The sequence below is a fragment of the Anoplophora glabripennis genome, unplaced genomic scaffold, assembly GCF_000390285.2.
Source record: "Anoplophora glabripennis isolate ALB-LARVAE unplaced genomic scaffold, Agla_2.0 scaffold580, whole genome shotgun sequence".
Classification (NCBI taxonomy): domain Eukaryota; kingdom Metazoa; phylum Arthropoda; class Insecta; order Coleoptera; family Cerambycidae; genus Anoplophora; species Anoplophora glabripennis.
In genome coordinates, this window is record NW_019416656.1 from 88,364 (window position 1) to 101,020 (window position 12,657).

General features: G+C 32.2%; 1 protein-coding gene across 1 annotated transcript in view; it reads left to right on the plus strand.

The window, feature by feature from the left end:
* The window catches only part of LOC108911922 (interleukin-1 receptor-like 1), a gene marked incomplete at its 5' end in the record, with an annotated part of 143,668 nt that overhangs the window by 80,471 nt on the left and 50,540 nt on the right, over positions 1-12,657 (plus strand). Inside the window, one exon of the mRNA XM_018716998.1 lies at positions 11,875-11,988. Within this exon, the coding sequence (XP_018572514.1) occupies positions 11,875-11,988 (114 nt within the window). The remainder of the gene's footprint in view (positions 1-11,874; positions 11,989-12,657) is intronic.

A 12,657-nucleotide genomic window follows, 5' to 3' on the forward strand; every position in this document is an offset into this window, starting at 1 on the left:
TGAACCCTAACATTTATTGTAAAATGAGGAACACCATCGTGCATGAACCAAGTTTCCCTTCTTATAAGTAGGGGTACATTCTCTAATTCAACGGTTAAATCTGTAATAAATTAAAAATACATTTCTGCGTATAAAGTATTGGAAATCTTACTGGGTCTATCGAAGTATTTCCAACTATTCCCGCCTATACATTAATTCTAAGATTTCGTTGAAAATGCCGCTTTACTACTACCTGAGTATTCTTCTGGCCGTACGTGCTCATTATGTAAAAGAAGCGGTAAATAATATTTAATTATATTATTTATAAAAATTATAATTATTTATAAAAATGTATATCTTCCTTTCTCCGTTCTTGAATTGTCTTACAAAAATTTAGTCGTAGATACAGGCTGCACATGAAATGAGTATGTCTGTTGAATCCTTTTGCGAACAAACGGTATGAGTTCTCAAATTTTTGGAAGCGATAAAATTTATTTAACAAAATTTAGCTTTCACCAGAACAGAAATTGTGACAATTACATAATACACAGAAAAAATATGAATATTTTTTAACAGAGGTGCCTGTCTTTTATCAATATATTTTCACATGCCAAATAGCATTTTAATCGTTCAACGCTTTTCCGTTTTATAACTGGTTATTGATATTTTTTCAAAAACTTTGACGCCCCCTTGTATCCCCATGTTTTCATATAGGTAAACTACTGTAAACCGTCGTTAAGAGTCTAGGGCAGCTCGCTGGTACAAGCTTTTCAGGGACCCCTTTTTAATATAATAATGTGCTTTTAGGTCCTTGTAATTCAGTCAAATAGTGGTAAGTTTACAATAATTCGCATAAAGCTAAATATTGGTATAGGTTTTTGGTACAATATTATAAATAAAATGTCCCCACCGATCCCACGCGTGCTAAAAAATGTATTGAAGGTCAAAGGTCTCAAATATCGGTTTTTTGCATTTTTCAAGTAAACGGTAAGTGTTATCATAAAAATAGATCTGACAAAAGTTGTAGATCACACAATTGTTTACAAAAATTGTCCCAATACTTTTTTCCTACGAATCCTAAGATATCACCATTTCAAACACCGAAAATACTACTCGTAATATGCACGCGTACGCCGCTTATGTACATCAACGGTAACAATACTGGCCTGTTTAACTAATACATACAAACGATTGTGAATGATTATACACTCAAAACACACATGCTACATACATAATCGATGGATGATATATATTACACTGCGTTGTATGGGATCGAGAAGAAACATTTAACGTTATTTTTGATAAATACGTTCAGTATGTACATGGACATTTTGGTCATAGAGTGACTATAGTGTTTGATGGTTATACTGATTATAAGAAAAACATTAAAGCTGCAGAACAACGTCGTCGAACTACAAAAACATCATTTTCTGATCATTTTTGATCAATTTATGATAGTTTCAATAAACCAACAACAAATTCTTGCAAATACTCACAACTCTCGCTTCATTTCAATGTTATGTGAAAAATTTACAACAAGCTCATAATGGCACTGATGTCCTTATAATTGAAACAGCAATAGAACAATTCAACGAAACGAATACTATCGCTGTTGGTGAAGATTTATTAATACTACTGACTGCACGAATTCCATTTGATAACATTGTTTATTTTTTAAATCTGGGAACACTCATGAACAATCAAAAATATATTCATCGAAGAGTTTACTGCTTATCCAAAATGTCACCATATCTTATGTTTATCTGCAATATTGCTGCGATATTACATCAGCAATGTTCAGAAGGGGTAAAATATCAGTATTTAAATTGATTGAAAAACGTAATAATTTAATTGACTGTTCAGAAGTATTTAAAAATATTGACTTTTCTCCAGAAGCCATCATCACAAACGGGATTCGCTTTATATGGAGCTCCAAACAAATTGATTGTACAGACAAGTATAGATATTTAAGTTTTATAAAAAAAACACACGGAACAATAAAATAGTACAACCATCTTGTCTTCCTCCAACATCTGATACTGCTTATCAATACTTATATCGAGTATACTATCAAGTTCAAGTGTGACTAACAACTGAACCCAGAAGACTGGGGTTGGAAATTAACAGATACCATTTTGGAGCCAATAATTCATGGATATCCACCAAGAGGAAGAAGATGAAGAAGAAAGTGAAGAAGACATTATTGTTGAAGTAGCATTTGAATATTACCAGTCAGATTAAAATTTTCTCGAAATCAACAATAATTCTTTATAGTTTAATCATAACCAATATTATAATTTTTTATTGAATAGAATATTATCTTATAAAACTGAATCACAATAGATGTGGAGTGTGCCTGCCGGGGAAACCATGTTAAAAAAAAACGCGCCGAGTATACTACCTCAGATAGTGCGGAAATTAGTGCATATCATATGTAGAATGCGACTTCTTCAATTTTTGAAATAGTGATATCTCTGGAATGGTGACTCGTAGGAAAAAAAGTATTGGGGCAATGATCTACAATGTTTGTCTGATCTATTTTTATGATAATAACGAGCGTTCAAATAAAAACGTGGTCAAGTTGGTTCTGAAAATTTGGACGTAGGGCGTAGCGTATAGCAATGAACTTAAATGTCATCTGTCAAAGCGCTATATCGCCGCTATCAATTTGAATATTTTCGTTTTAAAAAGCGTTTAAAATGGTGTTTTCTCAAGAACAAAAAGTGTTTATCATAGAGTCCTACTTTAGAAATGGACGCAAGATTGATGGAATATGGAAGTATTCTATTGAGGAATGTTTCATAGAATTTCAAAATCAATTTCCCGGCGTTGTTGAGTACACAATTTTTCAAAGTGCAGTTCAGCGTTGTGTTAATGTTTTTCGTGAAACAGGCAGTGTAGCAAGAAAAGAAGGAAGCGGCCGACCTAAAAAGCGGACTGAGGAATTAAAAGAAAATGTCCAACAAATAATGGAAAATGCGCCAAGAACTTCTGTACGTGTTTTATCACAAATGGTGGGAGTATCAGTCGGTACCTGCCACATAGTGTTAAAAAAGATTTGCGTTTGTTCTCCTATAGTTTAACTTGTCAGCAAGAACTTCATGAAGTTGATTTTCCGCGACGGGTTGTATTTTGTAAATGGTTTTTAAACAACTACGGTGAACTTCATAATATCACCTTTTTTTTCATTTAAGTGGTTACGTAAACTCACAGAACATGAGAATGTGGTCTTCTGAAAAACCAGATAACTTTTTTGTCGAGGGCCCTCTACACGCTCAAAAAATTGGAGTTTGGTGTGCTCTCAATCGAAGGATTTACCTTACCTTAAAAACACTATTTTTTAACTGCCTATTCCTGATTTAAACCATCTGCAGGCTCGACTTATAGACAAGATTCGTGAAATTAACAACAACATTAACGAGCATCTTAGAAAATGTCTTTAATTCTCTGAGGAACAGGTGTGAAAAGTGCTTGGAACAAGGAGGGGGACACTTTCAGCAGCTGCTTTAATTTATTGTCATAACAAGGAGGGGGACACTTTCCGCAGCTCCTTTAATTGTTTGTTATTGTTATCACGATTAAGTATAAAATAAAGTTATATAGTCATTAACGTTATTGAAACTGACAGCTGCTATACAGCTCGTTGAGAAATGAGGTTAAGTTGGTCGCTATAAGCTACTCCCTACGTCCAATGTGCCAGAGCCAGCTTCGACCACGTTTTTATTTGAACGCTCGTTACTTACCGTTTACGAGAAAAATGACAAAAACCGATATTTGCGACCTTTGACGTTAAATACATTTTTTAGCACGCATGGGATCGGTGGAGACTTTTGCCATTTTACTTATAATAGTGTACAAATGTCCTGTACCAATATTTAGCTCTATGCGAATTATTGTAAATTGAAATGTCCATTTCGACCAGTAAGAAAGTAAATTGAGAAAGAGATGTGCTACCCTGATTGATTCAAATATATGCATTAATAAATGAGATTTTTAATAACACTTTCATAGATAAAATGCTTGTAATGAATTCAGATTTAAATGGTAGCTGTAATAAAATGGAAAACTTTATTTCATTTTAATCAAACAAGTGCAAAGTAACCTTTAATTTAAATCCAGAAACTGCCAAGATGGGACTTTAATTAAATGCACTAAAAGTATACGATCTATTTCTCCTGTCTTAATAATTTGAATTATGAATGAGGCTGCCTCAGATTTCTGCAAATTGGAATTCAGAAAAAAGTCTTTATGTATCGTTAAATATGGAAAAATCCAACCTTTGCCCCTCATTCTGCATTTTAATTTTAAAAAGTTTCCACCTCGGAAAAGTGTTGATTTCTCCAAATGTAAATCGGGGAATTCCATTTCACTAATTGCGGTCTATACAGAATTGAAACGCCGAGTGGTATAAAGATGACAAAAAAAGTCGTTTTGTGATTTAAATATTAAATTTAAAGATCTAATTCCAAACTTTATAAAAAATGTTTCCTACATAATGTGTATATAGTCACCATTAATTTGCATGTTTTATATAGATATTTTTAAAACAATTTTTTTGATATGGAAGTTTACTAGAATTCATTGTCTCTTATATGTATGCATTTCGCTGTACAAACAATTTAATGCTCCTTTCATTTGGTACGTTTTCAGTATTTTATAAATCGACAACTTATAACAAGCTAAAAGTTTTCTCTGAAAAAGATAAACATATCTAGGCTTATTTCAAAGTACATGCATCTAACTTTCGAATTTACAAAAATATTTCTGAAGTTATTTTCTGATGTTTGAAATGTTGTAAAAACAAATAGAGGCTAACATAAAAACAGTAATGAAAAGTTTTATTTACCTAGACACAACCCCCTTAAAATATTTATTGGAAAATGGTACAGCAAGAAAGAAAGTTAAATATTTAGTTAAAACTTAGCATTTAAAACTGAAGAACTATAAACAGTTTTGTTACAAAATGAATCTTTTCTGTTTTTCTATTTCTCTATTCTTAACGAAGACTTGTTTATTGAAAGTTAATCAAATAGAAAATAATTTATAGAAACAATTCTCCTGAAAGCGTACATTAATATATCAAAGGAACAATTTCAAAATGCTCGACGTAATTTATAATTTCAGTGCAACGTGAGTCTGATCGTCATTCTTGTCTATAATTTAGTAGGTTTTTGCTTGCCTCTGTTGGCTAGAATTACATATAAAAAAAGTGAATTTTATTTCAAACCATTCCCTCAAAATAATTATTGATTCCCACAATTATTAATTGCCTTTATATTTCGCTGCGATCATAATGTGAAAATGTAAATTAAATGAAAATGAATTTATATGGTAATACACAGTGTTTTGGAAAAAAGTGTAGTGAGCTCAAATTTTCCTGTAGACCATCTTGCGGCCTAGTATTTTGTTTTTAGGGTACAGGGCGTCAGAAACAATTTTTTCATTAAATTTTGGACACATCAAAAAACAATGCAATGCAATAAAATTTCGTATAATTACGGTGTTAATTAGTTTTTGACCACCTGCTAGATGTCGCTAGCAACAATCCTTCTCAAAAACATTTTATTTTGCAACTTTTTTTAGGTTAGTTTTTTTTACAGTGTATGTCATATATTGCAATGTAACATTTCATTTTATACAAAAAAGTGCACCTGTTAAAACGGCTTGAAAAGTTACGCTTATTGAAAAACGCAATTGACTGACCTGAAGCTTCCATTCCTTAATATACAAGGTGTGCGCAAACAAAGGCGCCATATTTCATGGCTTGATTTAGGCCAAGTTATTTTAACATAACTTTGATTCCAGTATTAGTTACAATGGAATAAAAAAATTTACTTGATTACAATAAGGTAATTTTATATAAATCCGTTTATATTCATCCAAGGAAAGTGTTCTTCTAGTATGGCCTATTTGTTTCTGGTCTTGTATATTAAAGGATAGAAGCAGATTGAACTTGCGATAGTCAATTGCTTTTTTCTCAAAAACGGTGTGTTTGCAACGATTTCAACAATATTCTGTAAGGAACCTCACCTCTATGCCACAGAAAGATATTATCTAACGACCTCTAGCAGCTCATAAGAAATTAACACTTCCTATTTAGCACCTTCGAAAACCTTCGTACCAAATTCCAATGCATACCAATTCTGTTTCTTTAGAATTTAATTTGTCCTATAATATCAATTTCCAAAAATGGAATTTGTATTAGCGCTGTAGAATTATATCATTTTGCATTCGAGTAGATCGTGCAGAAGATGCAGTAGCTTCTCTCTTAGTGATATAAATAGCGTAACAACTATTTCTATATTTCTAAGCCATAGTTGATTCTTTGAAATTAAAATTGTAGAATGGATTAAATGGGCAGGCATCATTGAGACTTAATTCGATCAGAATTAGTTGTCTCTGGTTCTTTAATGAGAGATTATCAAATTTACAGTGCAATTGTTACAGCTTATGCACCTATTATAACTTTTTTTTATAGTAATACCATTAATAATTGAAGGATTTGGGAATTGATTAGGGATTCTGGAATAATAGCCCTCGAACAAACAACATAAGGTTGTGACTTCTTCCGCCTTCATCAACATTAGTAATTATAAGAATTGTAGGTAGAGGAGTAGTGATAAGATAAACAAAGTTGGAACTGTAGCGATGAATTTCGCTTTATCATATTTTCAATTAGCTACATTCTCCGCCCACCTTTGAATGACATCCGCAATGCCTAGTAAATAGTTAAGATCAGTCGCCAGCCTCATCATTCGACATAGATCGGTATCCAGATAGTTAGCTCTCGTATCGCACCCACAGCCCGTTAGTGTTTTGAACAAACATAGTCTTATGATATAGTTCAATTAGTCCCATTCAAGATCAATTAAAATTAATCAACAAGATTATGTTTTATCTAGACCCGTCCTTTAGACATAATTGGTTGGATTTATTACCTAGAAGATAAAAGATCATTTTATTAATGTAATAATTATATCTGAACGATTACGACAAAATTATTTAAATAAATTAGTAGCTGGAAAACGACTATCATGGGACCCTATGTCTATTCAACCAAATACCTTTATTTAGCCATAGCATACGTTCCTGGATTTTCTGCACCTACTTAGAACACATTATATACAGGGTGTTCTGAAATGAACGGAATACTGAAACAGAATTTACTCCCAAAATAATGCAATGAGCCAAACTTACCTTAGCCCAAAAGTTGATACAGAATGTCAGTCAACATTTTGAATTTAAAATTCTTAAATTTTTAGAAAGTTCTCAATAAATTGTCATGAAATGTTGTGTTCGGTAGTTTTCTGGGAAGAGAAAAACGAATTCGTACTTAATTTTGTAATAGACGCTACAAAATGCTCTTGGATAAAAATTGTCAGAACTTTTTCTCACTGTATGTATGAAAGTTTTATTATACATAAAATTATTATTCTCTTAGATTTTTACACAAATAAGACACTACCTTTATATCGCAAAATTTAACCGTTTTCGATTTATTTGCCTATTTCGTTTTTTTTTTAATTTTCAAGACATAGTTTGTACCTTTATAGCTCTAACTAAAGATTTTTATCAATAGCATAAATTAATTACTTAGAGCCCACTACAATAAATTTTCAATATAAGCCCCGTTTACATTAATACACATTTTTGTCCGTTTAATAAAAGGTATAATATTAAATAACATTTCTTAATTTCTTATTAAACTGCTAGCATTTGCAATTCTTTATCATAACACGAAAAACTATTGGATTTAAATCTGGGAAACGTGTTGCCTCGGCCTACCCACCGTTAGGGAAATAGCACGTTAAGTTGGTTTCGGAAATGTACAGAAAAATGGTAAGACAGAAGTACTATGACGAAGTGCTGAATAGGTATCATTTGTAAGACGACCATTGTTGTTAAGTTTTTGCCAAGTACCTATCTAACCATTATAAACTTTTTAAAAAATTCAATGCGAAAATCATTATTTGCCTGAAATAGGTTCACACTACTTATTTCTTTTACAAGTAAACACAACAAAATTAGCCCCAAAGGACAAATACCTAACCTATTTTGTCACACTACAGAAGCACACTATTTTTTTTTTTAATAATTTCCGGTACTTATAACGACATAGAATTAAACAACTAAGAAAAAACACAATATTGTGCCTTAAAATAATCCACTGTAACTTAAAACTAAAGCAAAAAAAGCGCCAAAGTGTAACACCCCCGCACAACAAAATCACCACTTGTTCTTGCCACTTTATCACTAGTTTACAGGCGAAATATTGGAAATTACGTATCACAAACAATTTAAATATCCTCTACGCAAACAACAGAAACAACCTATTAACCTTTTAATAAATAACTATCAATAATATCAGCAAATATCAGTGCAATTTGTTTTGTTACCGGCTCATNCTTTTTCGTTTTTTTTTTAATTTTCAAGACATAGTTTGTACCTTTATAACTACAGCTAAAGATTTTTATCAATAGCATAAATTAATTACTTAGAGCCCACTACAATAAATTCTCAACATAAACCCCGTTTACATTATTACACATTCTTGTCCGTTTAATAAAAGGTTGTATAATATTAAATAACATTTCTTAATTTCTTATTAAATTGGTAGCATTTGCACTTCTTTACCATAAGACAAAAATCTATTGGATTTAAATCTGAGAAACGTGCTGCCACGGCCTACCCGTCGTTGGGGAAATTGCGCGTTAAGATAGTTTCGCAAATGTACAGAAATTAAGTACGAGCGGCCATATAAATTATCTGATTATTCAACAGAGCCTGACACTGATTTCCAATAGTGGTGAACAAATGTTAACTTTAAATTCATGTTGAAAATTAAATTTTTTTGCTTATTTAAAAGGTTCAGATTTTCATTTTTCTGGTCTAGGAACAGAAGGCAAAGTTTTATTTACGCTAGCTGGAAAATCAACTAGTCGTAAATTCTACACTGGAGTAAAGTGATATGGTTAAATTACTTCATTATGAAATAATCTTTGAATAGATGATTTAGGTAGACCTACAGCCGCATACGTTCATCTCAAAATTACTTCTAGATATTCGTTACATGAAACAAAATATCTCCCTTTTGCTATGGAATAATGTTTTTGGATGGACAGCATCTCATAAAAATTTGTTTGGGTAAGCTTTTGAATACCTGCGACACGTACAACGTCCACTACAATTTTCTTTTGCTTAAATTCATATTTTTTCGTTTCAAAATAAATGGGGAAGCATAATTTAGACGATATTTTTAAAATTTTACTCATAGATTTACTAAAATATGCTTTAAAATAATGATCAATAGTACGTTTTGTTGCAAAATAACGAAAGCTAACTGTGGTAGGTATTAAATGACATGAAATGAAAAAACAGCAAATAAATCCAAAACTATNACATATGTGGAATTTAAAAAACAAATTGGATTTATAATAAATTACATTTAAAATAAATAGTTTATGAGAATAAAGGAGTTTTTGTAGGAACAAGGATGCCAGACGTGAACTGATCCCCTTGTCCCTTCATAACGTATAAAGAAATTATTCAATTTTTAAAACCCTTAAAAGCGTACTTCACTGGATCACTTGACAGGCAATAATTTATTACTTTGCATCGAATATGATCCTACTATAGTTGTAAATTCTACACTGGGGTAAAGTGATGCAGGTACATTATTACTTCATTATGAAATAATCTATGAATAGATGATTTAAGTAGACCTACAGCTGGAGATATTCCTCCCAAAATTACTTCTGTTACATGAAACAAAATATCTCCCTTTTTTATGGAGCAATGTTTTGTGGATGGACAGCATCTCATAAAGATTTGTTTGGGTAAGCTTTTGAATACTTGCGACACGCACAATGTCCACTACAATTTTTTATTGCACAAATTCACATTTTTTCGTTTCAAAATAAATGGGAAGGTATATTTCAGACGATATTATTAAAGTTTTACTCATAGATTTACTAAAATACACTTTAAAATAATGATCTTGACATAGGTTGAGTAAGCGATTGTCAATAGTACGTTTTGTTGCAAAATAACGGAAGCTAACTGTGGTAGGTATTAAATTACATGAAATTAAAAAACAGCAAATAAATCGAAAACGGTTTTTCGCGACATAAAATTAAGATATTTTATAAATGTAAAAAAGCCAAGTGAAAAATATTTTATCTGCTCCCACTATAATAAATAACACTTCTAAGGAGGTATGTGGATTTTACCGTAGAAGTGGAAGTTTCTTTGGACAACGGGAGGTATGTGAGGTAACTTACCTCCCTAGGGAAAAAAGCGATTTCGAGTTATAATGCATATTTTATGAACAAATAAATAGAAATATTTGATGAACATTACATTTTATTAATTATTATGAATGAATATTTACAGTAATTGTATTATTATTACATTATTGTATATTACAGTTATTACATTTAGTAACATTTATAAAATCTGGATAAATTATTCCTCTCGCGTTTACTAATTGTCACATTTTTCTCAAAATGATTTGACCGCTCCATTTCAATCACCGGAGGCTCAATATTATCTGACTGATTCATTAAAACAGCATGATGCCACGTACTACTAGCACCTGGAGTTGAAGTGGCTATTTCATTTTTGTTATTTAAACATCGGCAACTTAACTTTCTGCAATTGTGGCTGATTTCCACTCACCATGTCTCTTGATTGCTAATACATCAACTCCTGTATTAGCCATTAACGTTGCCTATGTTCTTCGGAATGAATGGCCTGTATATGTTTCAGGATGTTCTAGTTTCAAAAACTGTGCAATCTTATTAAGAATCATCGCTGGTTGGTTGGTTGTAACATATAACTGCTTGATAGCGCATAAAAAGCGTGAAATTTTAGTTTTATTTCCAATCTGATCTTGATATATTTCTTGAGAATTTCTAGGTGAGAAACACAACCCAGACGAGAAGTAATTGTTAACATACGTGACATACCATCTGAAATTGGGACTACATTAATGTCATCGAAATTTTTGAAATTGACGTTTTGCAAAGTAAGTTTGTATAACTCATCAGAACGGCATGCTCCTTCAATGCCTAAGACCATCACTACCCTTCATTAGCAAATATGAACGAGAAAATCGTTGACTTGATGTCTTGTAAAAAACGTTTCACTTTTAGGTGTATAGCCGTCATTCTTACTTTTTAAATATGCTCTCAGCTTGGGGTATTTTGATAAATCCACGTTCTCTTCTATGAAAATAGTTGAAACCCCAGCATTTTTGTTCTGGCACCATTGTTTGAAATTTCTATATGCTCGTCCGTAGCGCACTTTCGACTTCCCGGGCAATAAAAACTCGCAGGCAGCATTTGCTGCACTTTCTATTTGAAAATCACTCATTTAGAAATAATAATTCAAAACCAGCAAAATTGCAACTTTTATATAACTTTGTTCACAAACAACTTAGAAGCGACAAAATCCATACAACCAAGGCGACCTTACAAGATTTCGAATAATATCAAAATGTATTGATTAAAACATGTCAAAAAATAAAACCTAATCTTTATTTCATATCATAAAGAACAGTAGGAGCAGATAAAATGTTATACACCACGCAGCAGTTAAGTATAATTTGCCAGCCTCGGCATCTATTGCCAGTCCTCGTTCCGCTCGGGCGCAAAATCGTCCTCGACTGGTAAATAATACTTACGTCCTTTATGGTATAAATCACTATTTCTACACAGTAAGAAAAAAGTTGTGACTATTATTTGCCTACCAAGACTACATTTTGTAACTCCAAATGTTCAAAGAAAATCATTAAAAGCTTTCCAAAATATTAAGAATTTTGAATTCAGAATGTCAACTTAACTGTGTATAAAATATTGTCAAATTTCTAATAACCCAATTGTTTTCTGTTTGCAGAGCCCCTCCATATGAGCACCCTCGTCAGCGTAGCAGGAGCTTTGCTGGTGGCCTTCCTGCTGCTGATCTGCGTTTGCGTATACGCAATACGCGCGGAGAAGTGCTGCTTTGCCCGTAAGTTATCATCCAACACTAAATTAACACTTCCCCACCTATATCTTATCATCTGGGACACTAAACCGGCCTTTATATACGCACATATTTCCCCGTTATTCTTTATAAAGGAAAAGGGCATGATAAGGAATTGTATCTCATTCTGATAGACCATCTAAGACGCTGCTTATTTTCGGGGCGGTTTTTTATGTGGACTTTTTATGGGTTTTTTGTTCTGTTTGTTACTCATCCGTCCCTTTGGCTGCGTAATTTAAGAACCCCGGGTCGAGGGCGATTCTCCATCGCCCTGGAGATTATACCGGGTGATACATGAGTTACACAGGTAACAAAAGTAAGAATTAACCAAAAGTAGTTTGGTTTATTTTCTGACCTTCCACAATGGATAAAGTCGAAGTTGTCATGGAGTCAGTGTATATTTACGCAATTCTATTATCAATTATGAAGAAATAAATTTGTGACTCCCAGGAAGTCATAAAATGAACATGATGTAGTTTTTTTTATGAGAAATCCGGAAAGAAAAAAAAGTAAACAGCGAAAGATCTAATAATTTATAAGTTACTATCATTTATGTGGGTACAGGGTATTACAAAAAAACCTATTTTGAATATATGTCCTTTGTCTATAACAGTAGGAAAGTATTAAAAACACCTTTCATAATAAAATATTTTT